General features: G+C 39.4%; 1 protein-coding gene across 1 annotated transcript in view; it reads left to right on the top strand.

Annotated features, from left to right (window-relative positions):
- atosa (atos homolog A) overlaps window positions 1-21,722 on the top strand; it is a 70,257-nt gene that overhangs the window by 35,513 nt on the left and 13,022 nt on the right. The window contains exons 4-8 of the mRNA XM_060853046.1: window positions 6,971-7,096; window positions 8,412-10,017; window positions 12,103-12,231; window positions 17,330-17,409; window positions 21,197-21,302. Of these exons, the coding sequence (XP_060709029.1) occupies window positions 6,971-7,096; window positions 8,412-10,017; window positions 12,103-12,231; window positions 17,330-17,409; window positions 21,197-21,302 (2,047 nt within the window). The remainder of the gene's footprint in view (window positions 1-6,970; window positions 7,097-8,411; window positions 10,018-12,102; window positions 12,232-17,329; window positions 17,410-21,196; window positions 21,303-21,722) is intronic.

Genomic DNA, 21,722 nt, shown 5'->3' with positions numbered 1-21,722 from the left:
CCGAAACCATTGTAAGACTTCAAGAATCAACTGCTGTTGTATTTTGGTTATGGAATTTGTTTTGGTACGATGTACTCAGTGATTAGGTTTAATAATCTTGTTTCACTGTGGGTAAAAGATTTAGCATCTTTAATAGATGCAAAATAGATAATTTGGCGCAACTATCATTGGGATAAATTGATCTCTAGTCAGATAATTTGTGTATGAAGTATAAGGGAGCCTTATTATGACTAAATTTGGTTTTGTAGTCATCTCTAACAGTGTTTCCCAGTGCTCTCCATATATTTTCATTCATTATACTCTTTTTAACCCACTCTAAAATGAAATCTTGACTGTGCTGAGAACAGAGTGACAAAAATATTGCAGTATATGCTGATGTACAGAAGCCTACATAGTAAAATTATTCTAATGCTGAAATTATGGATGTATTAGCTTATAAATGTTTTAATTTTTAACATTTTAAAATAGTTTAATTATTGAAATAGGGTATTTTGCTTATAGAATATGCATAGGCGCTTACATTGCTGAACAGAAGTACTTGCCGAAGCTTTGCAAACTTGGTGCTGTTACATATAAAGTCATACAGATACACATCACAGGTACAGACCCTTCAATCCAGCTTGTCCATGTTTTCCTAAATTAGTCCCATTTGCCAGCTCTCTAAACACGTCCTATTCATATACCCATCCAGATGCCTTTAAAATGTTCTAATCATATTAGCTTCCACCACTTCCTCTGGCAGCTCATTCCATACACGCACCACCGTATGCGTGAAAATGTTGCCCCTTAGGTCTCTTTTAAATTTTTCCCCTCTCACTCTAAGCCTATGACCTCTAGTTCAGGACTCCCCCAGCCCAGGGAAAAGACCTTATCTATTTACCCTATCCCTAGATTATGGATTTGGTTGGGGTGTTCAAATGTGTCTGCCGACTCTTCGGCTGCTGCTAATCTAAATAACAGTCTGGTACTATCTAATCAGGTTCTGCAAACAGAATAAATATTCTTGGAGCAGGATGACTACAGTTAGTTAATGCAGAATGGCCTGAAATTGGATTTGCTGATCATGCATGTCTCCTTCCCTTTCTGCACAGAGAACCAGAGTACATCTATAACACACAATCCGATGAAATCCTGGCTCATGTCATCCTGTTGTTATTATTATTATTTAGTAAATGTGGACAAAGTTAAAAATCACAACACTAGGTTATAGTCCAACATACCCCCATACACTCTGACTCTCATGCGTACCCTCTCACAGGCATATACTCTGTCTCTCACACACACACTCACGATGTCTCTGTCACTCCCTTACACTCCCTCACTTGCACGCGTGCACACATGTAAGTCTATGGGGTGAATTTGCATTTGCAGATTTATATTGGCAGATACATTCTACGTTGTTCAAAAAGCACTCAATCTGTAGGCAGACAGTCCATGTGACATTTTATAAATTCCTACTTTGGAAATAGAATGAGTCTGACTCAAGGTTGGAATACAGACAGACTCCACCTTTGATGCATTGTCTGAGCTGAGATGTCACCTGCAGCTGTCTTGGGATTGTGACTTGAGAGAAGTTCTGCGATTTACATGTTAATGAATTGAAACCCGCAACCCATTCTAAGTGATTAAAGACTTAAGAGCAATCTAGATTTGTTTAATACATTGAAATGGTTGTTTTATCACTTTGATGTTTTACTATAAATTATGCGTCCTATAGCCCTGCTCCACTAGCTATCTGACAAAGAAGCAGCACTCCAAAAGCTTGTACTTTCAAATAAACCTGTTGGATCATTATCTGGCGTTGTGATTTTTTTTTAACTTTGTCCACCCTGGTCCAACAATGGCACCTCCATGTCACTAATAAATGTGCTACTAGTACTACCACTTCTGATGCTGGAGGAGCTTCTCTCATAATCTTCTACTGTTCTATTTGGATTGTGTTGTGTTTCTAAAGGATGTTGTTGTTAGCCTCCAGAAAAGAGCTTTAAAGTTGAAGTTTTTTATTTGTTCATTGGATGTAGGCATTGCTGCCTAGGCCAGTGTTAAAATTCTATCCTTAATAGCTGTTGAAAATGGTGATGAGATTCCTTACACAAATCTGTCCAGTCCATGGGCTGTCAGTGGGTCTGAAGGAACTTAGATGAGTTACTGCAGTGCATTGTGTAGATGGTTCATGCTGCTGCTATTGTTGATGGTTAATGGTGTGCCAGTCAAGTGGCTGCCTTGTCCTCAATGGTTTAGAGCTTACTGAGTGATATTAGAGATGTACCCATCCAGGCAAGTGAAGAGTATTCCATCACACTCCTGACTTGTAGGTGGTAGACAGGCACTGGAGGGACGGTTATATGCCGTATAGCCTCTGAATTGCTCTTGTGTACTAATCTCTTGACTAATCTCATTCAGTTTCTGATCAGTGATAAATCGGTGATATTGATAGATGGGGGTTTAGTTATGATAATTCTACTGAACTTCAAGGGGAGATGGTTAAGTTCTTTATTGTTTGAGATGGTTATTGCATGGTACTTGTGTGCATAAATGTTGTTTGCCATTTATTGGCGCTAACCTGGATGTTGTCCGAGTCTTGTTGCAAGTTGACACTAGTTACTTCAGCGTGTGAGATATTGTAAATAGTTTTTAACGTTGGACAATTATCTTCAAATATTCCCCTCTGACCTCATGGTCAAAGGAAGATCATTGCAGCAACTGAAAATGTTGGGTCTGTGACACTACCCTGAGGAATTCCTCAGTGATATCCTGGGAATGAGATGACTGATCTTCAGTGACTGCTACCATTTGTATGTGCTGGGAAAATGCCAGTTGAAAGTGCTGAAAATTTTCTGTTCCATCAACGTGTTGATGCTTGAGAGTAGATTGATGGGATAGTATATGCTGGGTTGGATTTATCCTGCTGAGTAGATGCCAATGTTGCTCTACTGGAACAGCTAGATGGAGCACAGGTTTTCAGTACTGCTGCTGGAATGTTGTCTGATCCTGTAAACTTCACAGTATCCAGAGCCTTCAACCATTTCTTGAAATCACGTGCAGTGAGTGGAATTGACTCAAGCCTGGCATCTGTGATGCTGGGATTCTTAGCAAGTGGATGAATCATCCACTTGGTGTTTTTGATTTGAGAATACTTCAGTATTATCCAAAAAGTTGGTACCTTACTTACGTACTTGTGTGTAGAGCAGAGTAGGGTTTTATTACAAATGCTATGAGGGTGTTCAATTTGAAGATCTGTTTATATATGTACTTTTTGGGTGGTATATTTTATCCTATGGTGTTTGAAGGTGAACTGTCTGGTGCTGACAGTTTTAGATTTGGGAGATGAAGTTGTTTGAAATTTACCTTCCACTGTTGAAGTGTTGAACCTCAGCCTGGTATTGCTTGAAGTAAATGAAAGAAACAGGACAGAAAGCTCATTGTTATTCATCATATGCACCAATAAGTAATAAGGATAAGTGTTATCTTTCTTTAAACGTTCAGTTGGTGATTCCAGTGAGATAGTACCCCAACCAGGGGTAAGTGCAACTGTCTATTTTTAGGACACCTTTTCTAGTTATCTACCAATTTGGGATGAGAAGAGTTTACATGAGGATTCCTCAATCACAAATGCTGTTGCTCAAAGACACCTCTGTCCCAACACAAGAGTCTAATGGTCTTCATGCTTCTGTCACCTGTGTGTACTTTCATGACCAGGTTCATAGCCCTGTCCACTTTAGGAGACCTCTGTCACAACATAACTTGACAAATTAACCTTGGCAGGTGACTGTGCATCACTTTGTTTCAAGCTGGGGCCTTGGCATTATAATTGTCCATACAGTCTTAATGAGTTGGTGGTCAGATTTTGATGATACATCAAACTTCAATTACTCGGATCACCCTCCCACTGTAGCTGCCTTCTGCCTTCATAGCTAGTCGGATATGCAATTAAGCCAATGTTCTTGAACTGCAGTTTGTCTAGCATCTCACCCCAGACTTTGCCGTCTTGGGTGTTCCTATCAGGAGCAAGGAACTTTTGATGATTCAACAAATTACAGAAGTACAAGCATCTCTATATTGTCAAGGTGGCAATTAACAGAATAGTGGACAGGAGAGCTTGTACTTTTGCTGAGGAATGGAAGAAGACTTCCTTTTTAAAAGTAAAAACTGTTGTTAAGGGTTTTTATCTTTTGCAATAAGAGATATTTGTCATGTGGGAATTTGTATGATGTTATACGGCTAGCTGATGGTCACACTAGACTATGGATAAAGAACTGATTGAGCTACAGCAGACAGAGAGGAGTAGAAGTTGAAGGGAGTTTCTCGAAATGGAGAAAGGTGACCAGTGGTGTTCCCCAGGGATCAGTGCTGGGGCCAGTGTGGTTTGTGATGTACATAAGTGATCTGGAAGAGGGCATTGTTGGTCTGATCAGTAATTTGCAGATGATTCTAAGATTGGTGGACTAGCAGAAAGCATAGGGGAACTGTCAAAGAATACAGGAGAATAAAGAATAACTGGAGAGTTGGGCAGAGATGTGGCAGGTGGAGTTCAATCCAGGCAGATGTGAGATGATGCATTTTCGGAAGTCTAATCCTAGAGCCAATTATACTGTATATGGAAGAGCCTCTGGAAAAGTTGATGAGCAGAAAGACCTGGATGTTCAGGTCTATTGTATCCTGAAAGTGGCTGCACAGGTGGATAGAGTGGTCAAGAAGGCATTTGGTATGCTTGCCTTCATCAGATGGGGTATTGGGTATAAGAGCTGGCAGGTCATGTTAAAATTGTACAAGGCTTTGGTTCGGCCGCATTTAGAATACTGTGTACAGTTCTGGTCACCACCAAAAGGATGTGGATGAATAGGTTAGGATCGTTTTCATTAGAAAAAGGGAGATTGAGGGGTGGGGGGGTGGGGGGGATCTAATTGAGGTCTACAAAATCATGAAGGGTATAGACAGGCTGGATAGAGATAAGCTTTTTCCCAAAATGAGGGATTCAATCGCGAGAGGTCATGTATTCAAGGTGAGGGGTGAAAAGTTTAAGGGGGATGCACTTGGAAAGTACTTTCCACAAAGGGTGGTACGTGCCTGGAACACATTGGCAGCGGAGGTAGTAGAGGCAGGCACGGTAGGTCCACTTAACTAGTTTAGTTTGGGAACATAGTTGGCATGGACTAATTGGACTGAGGGGTCTGTTTCCATGCTATATGGCTCTGACTTATTTGGGCTACACTGGGACAAGATAAAATAATTCTTAGAAAAAGCAACTAAGGGCTAATTTAGAATCTGTCATGTCTAAGACAAGCACAGAATATTATGATATATTGGCATGAGTGGATTTTATCGACAGTTCATTCTGAATTTCAGCACTGTAATGGTGCTTTTGACAAGTTGATAAAGACAAGAAATTGCAATAGCCGAAAGCCTGTCAAAGACCTCTGACAATTTGAAAGCTGGACTGCCTTGCACTAGTTGTAGCAATTTCGAATTATGCTAAGCTGTTTACATTGTTTACCAGTACTACTGAGAGTGGTACTACAGGGGAATGAAATGGGGATTGAGCCGCCACTTACTTATTTTTATTGCAATTTAAATAATGCTAGCTGAATTATTCTGTAGAGAAAGAGACTTTGAATTTGGTATTGGCTTTACCGCACTTTGAAATCTAAATATCTAATAATTTTGTTGCTCATAACCTTTTGATTTTTCTTGAAATGTTTCATAACAAGAACTTGAGACTGTTTGTTTCATTGGAGTTTAATGCTGCAACCACAAAATCCCTCACACAACCAGTATAGATAATATTATGCAGATAGCATCAAGAGATATTAGTGGAAGAAAACAAATATCATGACCAAAACTGGCTTACAGAGTGTGATAATTATAGAAACTCCATGTCTATTTAATGTAAGTATTACTTTGGTCAAAATTAAATCTGCTAAAGTAAAATAAGTGTAATGATAAGAGAAACGTGTAATAGAAAATTGTAAATGCCTCTTAAAGTTGACTTTTCTGCAGGAAGGTGTTATTAAGGCTCGTAATTTATTTTTATTATTATTTGGAATCTATTGTAAAGTGGATAGGACTATGTATAGCTTTAATTTTGATTTAAATTTCTGTGTTCTGTGGCTTAAGGGCAGTTCAGTTTTATTTTCATTTTGCATTACCTCTCTGCTGAAGGATTGTTAGGAAATCTATTTACATGCATTGAAAAGAGGCTTTTAAAAAACAATCTTTGAGTTGAATAGTTGAAACAAGGGTCGAAGAGGAAAAATTTGGGCTGTTGTCAAATATACAATGACACAGGGAGATTGATTCAAAGATAATTTGCCTTTCAGGTAGGAGGAGAGAACTACTCGATAGATCAGTCTGTGAGCAGATTTCTTTTTGGACAGAAGCAGGTCATTCTGAAGAAAGTATATCGTCAGTGCAGTTTAGCAGTCTCCAAAACAGTCAAGGCAGACTGGATTGGCTTAGAAGCTAGTAAGAGAACGCTTTAAGATGTCAGAGTGGAAGACATCCTATGTGGCTGTTGAATGTATGAGTTTAAGAAACACATTTAATAAGATTAAGTAATTTAAAGATCTCATGAAAAAACATTAGTTAATGAAAAACACAGATATTTTCTAGAAAGAAACCAATTATAACCATGTTAACTGAACAAAGAACTTTAAAATGGAAATTGGGTGACCCCTGAGTTTTGAATACATACAAGACTGTTTTTTGAAGTTAACAGGGTTGAATCTAAACTTGTGTGAAATAAAGATTTTTTTTGCCTTGTGCAATAACTTTGATATTGTTAAGTATATTGGTAGCCTCCTTTTTGAATATGTCCAGCGACTATCACAGTAAACAAAATGTAAAAATAAAATTTGTCATCTCTCCAGTGGGATTTCACTCTGGAATCTGACTTGTCCAGTATTACCATCAACTGAGATCATAACATTTGTTATAATAATACTATTAAAGTTTCTTATTTTTAAACCTTCAGAACTGGAGATCGTTTGATTGAAGAGAGGAGTCTTCTGCAAGCTGTCCGTTCATATGTCTTTTTTTCTCAGCTGAGTGCTTGGCTGAGTGCATCACAAGGTGCTGTTCCACGCAATATTCTTTACCGGTGAGTAAATAAATAGTGTTTTCATGTTTTGGAACAGTATATTTCAAAAAGAAAGGTTCCTGTTCTTTTTCTTGTTATAGATAATTAATGATGATAAATAATAGCGATAGCCCCTCCCCCAAAAAAATGTAGGCATCTTTCTGTACTGATTATGTATAGCTTGAAGGACATCAATTGACAAGCAAAGGGCAAGATGAGGAGAGACGTGTCCACGCGGTACCTCAAAATTAACCTGGCATGATAATGGAGGTAACACATTCAAATAGAGAAAATTGGTGAGGACATATGGGATAGAAAGTGAGGATGCTGAATATATACTCCAATTTGCTGGATGTGATTAGTGCTGATCACCAGGGACTGTATAATATAATATAATTAAGGAAGAGAGATCCATTATATCTGTTTGCAGGCAACGCTAAATTAGGGCAGTTTATGGTGTAAATGGGATCAGAAAGTCGGGATGTTGACACATTAAGTGAGTCAGCAAAACTGTGGCAGATGAAGTTCAGTGGTGAAAAGTATATTGGGAAATGTCATTTGCATCTAAGTCAGGTGTTTCCTATGTGTCAAGAAGGATGACCAGAGAAATTTCAAAGTCCAAGTGCAGATAGCATGACAAGATTAATGGAGAGTACAAATAATTAAGAACAACTTGTTTTATATTAAAGGATTTTATAAATATGCCTCCAGGCATTTTAAAGAAGCTATAGAAGCAATGGTGGATTGTTCTTCAGCATGTTAGGGGATTACTAGGTAAATCCTGTTGGGCTCTGGGGATATAAGGAGGCTCTCCTTGGACACTCTTTAGCCCACTATGGAACCTCAGGGAGCAGTGCCTAATTCTGTGGCATTCAGTGCCTCCTGTCCTCTGTGACTGCACACCTCTTGGCAGGGCCTGCCTAACTAGCTGTGCTGGTTGTGAGGGGATTTATCTGTCAATGTGGACTCTTCCTCTCTCGTACCAGCAGCCTCCACTCCCAGTGAGATCACTGCTGCTGGTCCTCTGGTTTAGCAACTGTTTTGGAATGGGTGAGCAAGGGGCACTATTGTTAAAGGATGGCAAGCCCAATAGCAGCCACTAAATTAACTGTACCTTATAAAATGCAACTCCAGTTCCCACTTCCCACCAAAGGAAGGTATACACCCACCTTGGCTTTTGTCTCCAGTGATGAGAAACCCTTTCACTTATAGAAATTCCAGGCTTTAGCTTTTGTTGTTTCAGTATTAGGTGTAATGATACATTAGATAAGTTTTTTTTCCCCACCGATTATATTTTTGTATGTGACTTGTTAATTTTGTTTTGCTTAATCTTCAGAATAAGTGCAACAGATGAAGATATGTTGCTAAATTTTACCCAGCCTCCAGTTGAACATGTCTTTCCAATTCCTAATATTTCCCATAACCTGGCTCTGCGAGTGAGTGTTCTATCCTTGCCCAGGCAGCCTACCTACCCACTGTTGACGTGCAGTATCCATAGTACTATCAGTTTCTATGGGAAAAATATTCCCAGTCAAGAAAAAGATGCTTCTCAATCTACCAGTGGAAAAGAGCACTGTATGCCAGGGGTACAACAGAAGTATAATAAGCAAACATTGACAGCTGTCAGAAACCATGGATCGCTATCAACAAATACAGTAAACACAAGAAAATGTCCTTCTCCTGAGATCTTGGAACCAGGCAAATCATCAACAAGTGATTCTGACAAAATACCTGAAATCAGAAATTCACAGACTAAGACTCAGTGTTGCAATTGGGCAAATGCTACTGAAATAACTAAACTACAGTCATATGAGAGCCAAACTATGAAGACATTAAAGTCATTTGCAGCTACAGATTCCAATGGAACCAGCAGTACATCTTCTCCTATTCTGTCAGGTGAGATTAACCCTTTGATAGGAAATTTGCTTCAAGAAAGGGAAGAAGTGATTGCACGAATTGCCCAACAGTTGAGTTATTGTGAACAAAATACACATACTGCTGGAAGTCCTTTTAGTGCAGTGCAAGAGCCAAGTTCAACGAGTGCAAAACTACTTCAGAGCTCATATGAAGAAAGCCTGAAAAGCCGAGGGAAAGAGACTCCTTGCAGTTCGGCTGCCTGCACTGAAAGCAGTTTCCTCGAAAACAGATGCATGGAGAAGAGCAGGACCTCTTCCCAAGATACCCCAGTCACATTATGTAGAAAGGTAAAAGTTGGCATTGATAAAACAGTTTGCCCAAAATCACAGACACGACGAAAACTATTTCCAGTGGACTCTGCTACTGATAACAGTGGAGCATCAGAAACAAAATGTCCTGCTGAAAGAACTGTAAATAAACATAATAAATCAGACCCGTCACAAACCCTTGACACAGGTAAAGTGAACTGCAAGTGCCCACAATCTGACAACGCTGTAATCAATAAGAAAACTACAGTAGAGTCATTATGTCCTGTTTCCTTCCATGAGGACTTTGCGAACTGTACAGATAATTCTAAATTACATCAACATACCCCTGATACACACCATGGTATCTCAGAACTTGACAATGCAAGTACATTTAATAGAGAAAAATCAGACTGTTCCTATCCTAGTAACTTGGATTCGAGCACTTGTACTCACAACGTCATAAACAATGCAAAAAATAAATCAGCTAACACAGAAAGCTCACATCCCTGGTGTTCAGCCTCTGCAAACCGCAGAGATTTGGGGTATTCCTGCTGCAAAGTTGAAAGCAATAAATTGGATACGTCCAGTGATGGTTACTTTGGCACAATACAACCTGCAGCCAAAGAAGCTGTTAGTTCAAAAAAGAAAGGAGAGCAGGATAAAACCGATGTGGAAAATCAGAGCTGTGACTCATTACAGTGCACCCGCAATTCAGCCGTGCCAAGAAGACTTACTGGAGACTGTAAAGAAAAGCCTGGAGGATCTCAGGTGCATAGTGTAAGAACATTTTACTTTCCACTCCATTGGCAATTAATCATCTTGAAGCAATTTAATTTGACTAGCTTGGAATGCAACAATTTGTTAATATTATGGAAAGATATTCACCATGCTCTTGCCTTGCGTTAACTTCAGTCATATGCAGACTCAAGTTTAATGAGTTTTATCAATCTTCCAAACACTCTTGGCACTTTCTGTTTTAGTAATCACACTTAATTGGGACCTTTCATTATGTGCTTGGGAGGCAACTCGAGCAAATTCTGAGTTCCATAGGTGTTTGGGTGATTAGGTATATAAGGTTGTGGTTGTGGATACAAAAAGCTAGGGGAGTCCTTTTTGTCCTCATGTCCAGATGCCATGTCAGAACCTTTAACATCACTGACAGCACCATCCCGTACAGCTGCCTCCTTTATGTTAAAAGAAAGTATTGATTCTCTTCACTGCCTTGCCCCTGCAGACCTTTGCTGTTTTGCTCACTGACCCTCAATGACACCTCGCAATACGCTGCACCTCACCTGACTCTGCACGTGGTCCCTTCCTGCTTGCCTCACTGTACCCTCATTTCTCCCACAGCCATTGCCGCTTCTTTTACCCCCGTTCTCTCCCACTTCCCTGCAGTATGTCATGCATTGTTTCATAACTGGTTTGCTTCCCTCACTGTCCACACGGTCTTGTCCCATTTGCTTCTTCTATGACTTTGATTGCAAACTTCCCCGCTAACTTGTCTCCTTCCACCACCTTTTCCCCTCCCCTCCCACATTCTGTCATGCACCACCCCAACTCTGTTTCCCTTGCTGCTGACTCTCTTCAGCATTGGACAGCAGGAAGTGTAGGGAAGAGGCAAATGCTGGTTTACAGTAGTATTACAGTCCTAGAAGTGATGGATCAAAATAATACAAATATTTGCAAGTTAGAATAAATGAATTGATTTGCATGTTAAGTGGTATAGTTTCTTAGATTTTGTATATATGTACTTGTGAATCTAATTTCAGTAAAAAAAGTCCTACTTTATGATATCTTAATTCAATGTACAATATTAATTCTTGGTCATTCTTGTTACTGTACTGAGCTGTTTGCATGTGATTTATTCAGTATTACAGTTGTTTGGCACCTTTATGAATATTATAATTGTGCACTGATTGCAATATAGGATAATTAATTTGTCTTGCGTAACTTTCATTCAGAACTCAACTGTTTCAAATTAGGCTGAAAATAACTGGGAACATCTGGATAGTTCAGAAACTGGCTCATGGGAGTGCTATGAAAGACAACTACCTTACTGTCACAGTATTTCATAGCAGTTTCAAATCAGCCCATGGGAGTTTTCTATCCATCACTGTTCCTAAGCAGTTAAATATCTCAGCTTGCAAATGCACATGTACCTCTTGGTGAAGAACATTGACCATGAAGATGAAGGATGCCAATGGGAGATTGTGAAACAAATTTTTCAGTTTTTAAAACTCAATGCCAGCATCAAGCAACTAGATACAATTGCTTTATTGTTAACTTTGAAGTCTGATGGAGGGCTTTTTTGTGATCAGGTGTCGCAGTAAAAAAAATAGTAAGTAAGCCTGATTAGTGCACTTTCTGTCTTTATCTCCCACTACAACTATCAATCAAGGACTGGGAGATATTGGAGGCTAGATTAGGGTTAGTGAGGAAAAGGAGGGTTTAGTCAGTACAAGGTTGTGACAGACTTGCGGGTTAGTGAGGGGCTTCACAGCATAAGCTGACTCGAGCAGTTAAGTGGAAAGGTACTTAATTTCTGGATCCGGGAGTCCACCCTGTCATTTAGCTGCTGAGTTTCCCAAGGTCCAGGGTGAAATTTAAACTGGGAATTAAATGTGCAGCACACAGCCTCATTGAAATATTACCAAGGCGTTAAGTGGAACTGTCATCCAGTTATTCAGGACTAGATTGAAACACTTTAGCCAAGTGCAGCATCCAACCGTGAAAATGTTTCCTTATTTAAGTCTTTATAAACTATTGGTCATTTACTACTATTCAAAGACCTCAGAAAATTCCAAATATCCATTACTTTCTGTTTAGTTTGTAAGTCCATAATGGGGCACATTTTTCTTGCAGAAGAACTTTTCAAAATCTCCTTTGAAACCTTCTGGCAACTTTTGGAAGAAGCAAAATCGACGTTCATTAGATGGGGTTTCAACTAAAGTTTTTCACCCATGCACTGGATTGCCCTTACTTTCAAGTCCTGTAAGTTAATATTACCTTTGTTTTAACTGGCTTAATATTCTATTTTTAAATACACATTTTCATAAGTTTTTTTTTCTAAGAGTGGGTCATTTAAAGTGCTGTAATTATAATGCTGTCTCCTCTGTAAATTCGCTGGAACAGAAAGTCCGTGCAGCTGGCATTATTGCTGAGTGACCATTGTTGTTCATTCCTGTCTGTTCCATACTCCACCCTTCTCGCTGCTCCCTCACCACCTATCCAGAATCCGCTTGCCATTTTGCTCAGGGAGTGTGGCAGCTGCTGCTGTTTCTGAGATCTCCTCTGGGTATGCAGTTTTTCAGTTTGTTAAAATGACACAAGGCAAGTACTGCAATAAAAAAAACTTAAAACTGAAACCATTCCACAGGTCCTGCAGCATTGCTGGCAGTGATGTAAGATATCACTTGTTTGCAAGTCATGTATGACAGCATTAAAGTAGGTCGATTCTGTCCCACGTTTCCCATGAAGAAGGTGATTAAAACTGGCCTCTTCCAACTTATAAAAGTTGATCTACATTTTTCAAAATTGTTTTGAGAAAAAAACCTCAAACTGTTTAGACCTTAGGCCATATTGTTTAAAGCCTCTTAATACCATAATTACAGGACACAGCTGGTGGAGGCTTATGTATTTGGTGCTTCATTTGAGTCATACCTGCAAATTTTGAATGACTGGATTCTGTGCTGTCAATGACTTTGCATGCTGCTTGGCCAGAGGTAGACTTTTGTAACATGACGCATTTGTATTCCTCAGACAAGTCTGTAAACACACATTTGATTGGCAATTTACTGCAATTGTGCACAGCAAAGTGTTCAATTATTATTTAATGTAACACTTTTTGAGTGGAAATCTTTTTCAAAGTTTATTCCTAATCTTGTCTGACCATTCAGTACTTGTCTCTCTAAAATGTTGGATGCTGATTGCTCAACTAACCAGTAAGTTACGGAAGCTACACTTCTGTGAGCTGTATAGGCAGGGTACTTTATATAAGATCAAACATTGGAGATTACTCACACCAGACATCATTTTATTTTTGACTAAGTAAAAAATGCATCATGTTGCTATTTCCTTTCCTTACTTGTTAAATTTAAGTTTCTTTGTCTTCTGCACGTTAGTATCCATCTGTTATAAGTACAGGTCTTCAAAACTTTTTGGCATTATCGGAATGACTTTATTGGAATATTTTGAAGTAGTCCCCGTTTTCAGTCTCTAAAACAAATCTCCTTACAGCAATAGTGCTTGCAGTACTGAATTACTGACATTTCACATCAGCGCTCTGTGAATACATTTGTGACATCTGGTGGTAGAAACAGATTTTTGTAAAACTTCTGTTCAATATTTAGCAACTTCAATCTGGCACAAAGAAATTGATGGTCTTAATCTACCCCTAAAAACAGTTCCAAGAAGCCAAAATGTCCTCAGAATTATGTAATTGTCAGTGGAGTAGGGTAGGGTGTGACACCCATGATAGATTGCATAAATATCAGATTGTGGAAGAAGATGACAAAAACAACATGATTATGTTGGGAGAGATTCACTTCTTCATCCACACAGAAGCAAAGTAGCCTAAGTAAAGGTAATTAAGTTCTGCAGTATATTTTGGAGAAGTTTTGAGAACCATAAGAAAACCAATTACAGTGAATTAACTGACAACAATTAGTTAACAACCTTATTGTAATGGACTATTTTATAAATGTTTATTGCAATGATTGAATTTGTTATTACATTTTGCAGAATGCAGGAATAAACAGTCAATCAAATAAAGCAGTGAAAGATGTTAAAAAGGACCTTTATAAGTAGTGGAATGCCACAGACATTGATGTTAGGGCCTCAAACGGTGTCATTGTTAGACTATTAATTCCAATGAATCCATTGTCGGTTGTTGGAAAAACCCTTCTGGTGCACTAATTCCTTTAGGGAAGGAATCTGCCATCCTTACCTGGTCTAGTCTACATGTAACTCCAGACCCGTAGCAATGCGGTGACTCTTAATAGCTGGGCAATTAGGGATGGGCAATAAATGCTGGGCCTACCCAGGAACACACTCATTCCATGACTGAATACAAAAAAATTATGTATGATTCATTAATAACTTGGATGAGGAAAGTGAATGTACTATAGCCAAGTTTGTGGATGACACAAAAATAGGAGAAAAGGCAATAGTCAGGATGACAAAGAATCTGAAAAGGGATGCAGGCAAGTTAAATGAGCGGGTAAAAACTTGGCAAATGGAATATAAAGTGGAAAAATGTAAGGTTATGCACTTTGGCAGGAAGAACAAAGGAGCTGAATGTTATTTCAGTGGAGAAAAACTGCAGAAAGCTAAAGAACAGCAGGATTTGGAAACCTTGTACATGACTCACAAGAAGCTAATATTTAAGTTCAGTGGGTAATTGAGAAGGCCAATGGAATATTAGCCTTTACTTCAAAGGGAATTGGGTATAAACATAAGGAAGTTTTGCTAAAGCTACACAGAGCACTAGTCAGACCTCAGCTCGAACAAGGTCAAGGCTCCTGATGAAAAGAAAGATATGGTGGCCCTGGGAGCAATCCAGAGAAGGTTCATCAGCCTGGAGTTTTGTCAACTGCATTCATTGCTGGAGTTTAGAAGAAAGGAGGGACATCTCAGAAACCTATAAAATTGTAACGGGATTGTGAACATCCTTACTGCAATGATCCTCAGACTGAGGAGCACAGAACCAGGGGTCACATTTGAAGGATGTAGGGTAGGCCATTTAGGACTCCGATGGACTTCTCTGCCATGGAAAGCAGTTGAGCTCAAAGTGTTGAATGTTTTCTAGAAGGAGGTAGGTGGTAGTTCTTAGAGCTAAATGGGTCCATGGATATGTGGCTAAAGTAGAAAGAGCGTACTGAATAGGATGACCAGCCATGATGACGTTGAATGGTAGAACAGGCTAGAGGAGGTGAAGGGTCTACTGCTGTTCCAATTTTCTATGTTTCTATCTTGATCGAGTGTATGGAGGGATCCTCTTAGAAGAATGTTAGTCTGGTACTCATTGAAGTTTAGAAGAATGAAAGGTGGTCTTATTGAAATATATAAGATTCTTAGGGGACTTGACTGAGTGGATATGGGAAGATTGTTTCCCCTTGTGTGACAGCCTAGGACCAGAGGGTGTAATTTCAGAATAAAAGGCTGTGCATTTAAGACCAATGAGGAGGAGTTTTGTTTTTCAGAGGATAGTGAAAACGTGGATTTCTTGACTACATAGGGTTGTCAAGGCTGGGTCGCTAAGTATGTTTAAGGCTGAGACAGGATTTTTATCAGTAAGGGCATCAAGCGATTTGTGGGCGGCATGGTGGCTCCATGGTGCCTCACAGCTCCAGGGTCCCAGGTTCGATTCCAGCCTCGGGCGACTGTCTGTGTGGAGTTTGCACGTTCTCCCTGTGTCTGCATGGGTTTCCTTCCAGTTCTCTGGTTTCCTCCCACAGTTCAAAGATGTGCAGGTCAGGTAAATTGGCCATGCTAAATTGCCCATAGTGTTAGGTGCATTAGTCCGAGGGAAATGGGTCTGGGTGGGTAGCTCTTCGGAGGGTCATTGTGGACTTGTTGGGCCGAAGGGCCAGTTTCCACGTTGCAGGGAATCTAATCTAATCTAATCTATACAAGAAAAATGCAGGCAAGTGGAATTGAGGATTATTAGATCAGGTATGGTCTCATTGGCGGAGCAGACTCGATGTGTTGATTGGCTGACTTCTGCTCCTATATCTGTCTTATGGAATGTGAAAGAAACTTGCAAGGTTCACCAAAGGTAATAGCAAAGCTTTAGAAACATATTAGGAGAAAGGGTGCTAAAGATACTTAAGTGAGTTAGGTGTTATTGAGTTGTTAAATGAGAACATGAATATCATTTAAGTGGGTGGACAAAACTAAGGCAATTCAAGTCAAAAATGACTCAATGTAATGTCATCTGATTCAGAACTGAGGAAAGCAAACAGGAATATATTGATTGTGATGTGGAATAGCAAAAGAATTTTGGTATCCATGTGCACAAAACGCTGAAAACTAGCAGACAGAAAACAAGAAGTAATGAAAAAGAAAATGAAATGGTGGTCTTTTGTCTCAGCAGGCTGGAATCCAAACTGAGGAAATGGTCCCTCGGTTATACAGAGCCTTTATCAGAATTTAGAGTGCTGCATTCATCTTGAGTATGAAACCATAAGAAGTATTCACTAAAATTATGATTTGGTGAAAGGATGAAATGTTGAGGGAAAAATGGCATAAGCTTTGTATTTCCCTGCTTTTAGCAGGAAGGTGGATCAAGCTCTTAAAATGATGAGAGTTATCCCTATTTTTGGAGGAATCCCAGAACAAAGGGCAACATCTTCAAATTGAAGCTAGACTATTTTTGCATGAAATCAGGAAACAGTGTTCCACTGTTGGAGTTGTGAAAATATGTATATTCTCCCAAGAGTCTGCAACTGTTTAATCAGTTGAAATATTCAAGACCTTCATAGACTTATGTTGGGCTTAGGGTATGAACGGATGAGGATGATATATGGGTGAACAGAGTGTAGGTAACGATTGTCCATGATTTAATTGAAGGTAAAGACAGATTGGAGGAGCAGAATATTCTCCTTCTATTCCTTTGTTCTTAAAAATGTGGCGTCCAAAACACGGAAATTCTATTCTCCAATAAATTTCAAAACCAGTCTGGTCATGCTCATTTTGTGTGCCTGTATAGCAGGTAGGTTTCATGTTTGGTTGAAATTGTTTAGTACAGTATCAGATGTTAATTGTTTCGTAATGCCAGATGATGAACATTAACTGGGGTTTCACTTGTGCTGCTATACACAGTAAGATGATTAAACTGGTTGTTCAATGTTGCATGTTGTAATATGTATCCTTCTGACTATAACTTATAAAAGTGTGTAAGCCTTCAGGTTCAGTTCTATCTTTCACCACCCAGCTTTCTGGAATAGAAATCAAAATATTATCTTTCTGGATATTTCCTGTAAATTACTGTTGCAGACTATTTTACAATCATTTGATGTGGTTTAGTGTCAAAGAGTCTGTAAGTCAGCGTAACTTATTTTTAATAGAATTTATCTTGTTGTACACCAAGGTTCCACCAAGAAAAAAACATTCGGGATACTTTGACCTGGACACTTCATTGCAAAGACTAAAAGGGGTACCTTGCAAAAGGTATTTCTGTGTCTTTTTCTACAGTTTGAAAAAAAACAAGTGGCATTCTTCAGGATTCAAGTGAAAGTGTTTTCGTACAGGACGCATACACAAATTAATTGGCAATTCATTCAATTATTCTAATGAATTGCATTTGAGGATTGTGAATTATATTTAAAGTTAAAAGTTACATAAATTGGCTGTATTTTTTTTAAAACAATTCCACAGTTTTGCCTGAGATCATTCTCCGCTATTAATTTCTTTCCTTAAATTGACTACGTTGTGACTTGCAATTTCTCGATCAACAAACTTTGACATGAAGCTTTAATCAGAACGGTATTTTTAGGACGACTTATCTGCAGAGTGTGCTATAGTACTAATCATCTTAGGACTTCTTACTGTAATTCTTTAACCTATTTGAATTGGAGCTCCTTGATGCCACTTTTCTCATTGTGATACATTTAAACTATTTGTGCCCACGTCCATGTCAGACCTTTCCCTGCTCTATAGCACACCCTTTGTTGTGAGATATGTTATTTAATGTATTTCCAAATACAGTGTTATAGAAAAAGAACTTGGTTTGCAATTTTTAAGATTTGTAGCTCAGGTTGAGGTTCAGCTTGTAAGTTTGCTTGCTGAGCTGGTAGGTTTGTTCTCAGACGTTGCTTCACCATACTCGGTAACATCAACAGTGAGCTTCCAGTGAAGTGCTGGTGTTCTATCCCATTTTCTGTTATGTGTTAGGATGGGTGATATCATTTCTGGCTTTTCTTCTCAGAGGTTGGTAAATGGGGTCCAAATCAATGTGTTTATCGATGGTGTTCTGGTTTGAATGCCAGGCCTCTAGGAATTCCCATGTGTGTGTCTCTTTAGCCTGTCCTAAGATGGATGTGATATCCCAGTCGAAGTGATGTCCTCCTAGTGATAGCTGGTCATGTCTTTTTGTGGTTAGTTGGTGTTCGTGTATCCTGGTGGCTAGTTTTCTGCCTGTCTGTCCGATGTAGTGTTAGTTACAGTCCTTGCAGGGTAGTTTGTAAATGATATTCAATTTGCTGGTTGTTGGTGTAGGGTCCTTTAGGTTCATCAGTAGCTGTTTCAGTGTGTTGGTAGGTTTGTGGGCTACTATGATGCCAAGAGGTCGGATTAGTCTGGAAGTCGTCTCCGAGATGTCTTTAATGTATGGTAGTGTGGCTGGAGTTTCTGGGCGTGTTGTCTCCTCTTGTTTGGGTTTGTTGTTTAAGAATCAGTGGACTGTGTTTATCGGGTACCTGTTGTTCTTGAATATGCTGTACAGGCATTTTTCTTCTGCTGCTCATAGTTCCTGGGTGCTGCAGTGTGTTGTGGCCCATTTGAATAAGAATGTCCTGGTGCAGCTCTATTTGTGGGTATTGGTTTGATTGCTCCTGTAGTTGAATATCTGGTGTGTGTGTGTGTTGCTTTCTTGTAGACGCTGGTCTGCAGTTCTCCATTGACGTTCATTCCACTGTGACGTCTAGGAAGGCGAGTCTGTTGTTGTTCTCTTCCTGTTTGATGAAATTCATGCCAGTAAGGATATTGTTAATGATTTTATAGGTTTCCTTTAATTTGTTCCATTTCGTGATGACAAAGGTGTCATCCACATAGTGGACCCAAAGCTTGGGTTGGATCGTGGGGAGGCCTGTTTGTTCTCATCTCTACATCACTGCTTCTGCTAAGAATCTTGATATTCGTGATCCCATGGGTGTCCTGTTGATTTGTTTGTAGATCTTGTTGTTGAAGGTGAAGTGGGATGGAGTTGGTACTGTTTGGTGTTTGTGACCTTGATTTATCTAGTAGTGAGGTCAGTATTTCTTTGGCCAGGCTGATGTTAATTGATGTAAATAGTGCTATTACGTCGAATGAGACCATGACTACTTCCTCTTCTATCTTGGTATCTTTGATGTTCAGGAATTTTTGGGTGGAGTTGCTTGAGTTTTCTACTAGGTATTTCAGTTTACAGTGAAATTCCTTTGCTAGTCTGTATGTTGGTGTGCCGGGAAGTGAGACTAGGGTCTGAAGGAAGCCCCTGGTTTGCATACCTTACATCAAAGACATCTCTGAGATGACTTCCAGATTACTCCGACCTCTTGCCATCATCGAACCCACAAACCTACCAACACACTGAAACAGCTACTGATGAACCTAAAGGACCCTGTACCAACAACCATTAAATCGAATGTCATGTACAAAATACCCTGCTAGGACTGCAACAAACACTATATCGGACAGACAGGCAGAAAACTAGCCACCAGGACACACGAACATCAACTAGCCACCAAAAGACATGACCAGCTATCCCTAGTATCCTTACACACAGACAAAGTAGGACACCACTTCGACTGGGACAACACATCCATCTTAGGACAGGCTAAACAGAGACACGCACGGGAATTCCTAGATGGTTGGCATTCAAACTGGAACTCCATTGATAAACACTGATTTGGACCCTGTTTACCAACCTCTGAGAAGAAGAACCGGAAATGATATCACACAAAGTTTGTGCGAAGATTTGTAGCTCGGGTGCTCATTGTTGTGGTTCTGTTCGCCAAGCTGGAAATTTTTGTTGCAAACGTTTCATCCCCTGGCTAGGCGACATCATCAGTGCTTTGGAGCCTCCTGCGAAGCGCTTCTTTGATGTTTCTTCCGGTATTTATAGTGGTCTGTCCTTGCCGCTTCCTGTTGTCAGTTTCAGCTGTCCGCTGTAGTGGTTGGTATATTGGGTCCAGGTCGATGTGTTTGTTGATGGAGTTTGTGGATGAATGCCATGCCTCTAGGCATTCCTAGGGAATTCCTAGAGGCATGGCATTCAACCACAAACTCCATCAACAAACACATCGACCTGGACCCAATATACCAAACACTACAGCGGACAGCTGAAACTGACAACAGGAAGCGGCAAGGACAGACCACTATAAATACCGGAAGAAACATCAAAGAAGCGCTTCGCAGGAGGCTCCAAAGCACTGATGATGTCGCCTAGCCAGGGGACGAAACGTTTGCAACAAAAACTTCCAGCTCGGCGAACAGAACCACAACAATGATATCACACACCTTAACAGACCAAGACACACAAATAGAAAGTGGAATAGAACACCAGTGTTTCACCAGAAGTTTGCTGATGATGTCACCTAGCATGGTGATGAAACATCTGAGAACAAATCTACCAGCTCAGCAAGCAAACTTACAACCTGAAAAAAACTTGGTGTTCTGGAATTTTAATGTTATATAAAAGTGCCTTAGTAGAGGTACCACTAACAGAGTTGAATGCTATCTGCTGGCTAATTGCTGATGCTTTTTATGCTTAATATGACATTTTCTTTTTTGACACAGTATTCTTTGTGCAGAAGTATGCTTGACATAACTTTTGCTGATGAAATTAATGTTGGATACCAATAAGCATTTCCAGTCAAAAGTTAGAAGCACAGAAATGAAAAGAACTGAAAGCTGGAGGAGGGGGAATCTGTGTAAAATTCTGAATACAAAGGCACATTCTAAACTTTGTTATTTCTATTGCCATAAGTACTTAGTAAGGCACTTGAGTAGTCAGTGAAGAGGGACGGTTTTATTGAAATAAGTTTAGAAGTATTTTGGGCTATTTATTTGAGCCGATTAAAGGTTACTACTTAAATGTTCATGTTTAATTGAATTTTAACAATATATTCTGAGTTTACAGAGTTTTTGGATAATTTAAAACACAGAGGGGACAATGTTTGGTTTCTTCTAGTATCAAATTCATCTACCAAAAGATAGAGTATTTGCTTTTATGTCATATTTTCTCTTCCTTTTATAGCCGGAGGCAGTATTTAAGACCAGAGAATGATGCTGACCAAGGGAAGCAGCTCCTGAGCATCAGTGCTCCACCAGCAACTAGTCTTAGCCTGCTTGGAAATTTTGAGGTACAAATCATAACTCCATACTTGTCATGCAGAATGAAATAAGCTAAACAACTGATCTTGTGTTTGGCTTATTTTAAGGAGGTTTTTTGAGTGACGTTGCTGCTATTTATGTTTGAAAATCCAGTGAATTACCTTTACAGATATGTTTAGATCTACTCATATATCAAGTGTTAAGCATTATTTCTCAGATCTGCTAACAAGAGTTTGACATACGATTGGGTGAATTTTCCACGTTACTCATTTGAGTCAAGGTAATAAGTAGTGTCAACACAGTTACTGGTAGGTTTTTGTTCAAAATACATTGTGCTTTTAATATCATAGCCTGGGAAAGGAGCAAGACCCCCATGTCATGTCCTTGTTAAGCTAAGTCTCCTCTCTGATTTCAAGAATAATATGGCTGTACATTAATTTATGCCTGCA

Source organism: Hemiscyllium ocellatum, chromosome 39, assembly GCF_020745735.1.
Source record: "Hemiscyllium ocellatum isolate sHemOce1 chromosome 39, sHemOce1.pat.X.cur, whole genome shotgun sequence".
In the NCBI taxonomy this organism is placed as follows: Eukaryota; Metazoa; Chordata; class Chondrichthyes; order Orectolobiformes; family Hemiscylliidae; genus Hemiscyllium; species Hemiscyllium ocellatum.
The sequence above is the reverse complement of the archived record's forward strand: the minus strand, read 5'-3'. Positions and strand labels throughout refer to the sequence as shown.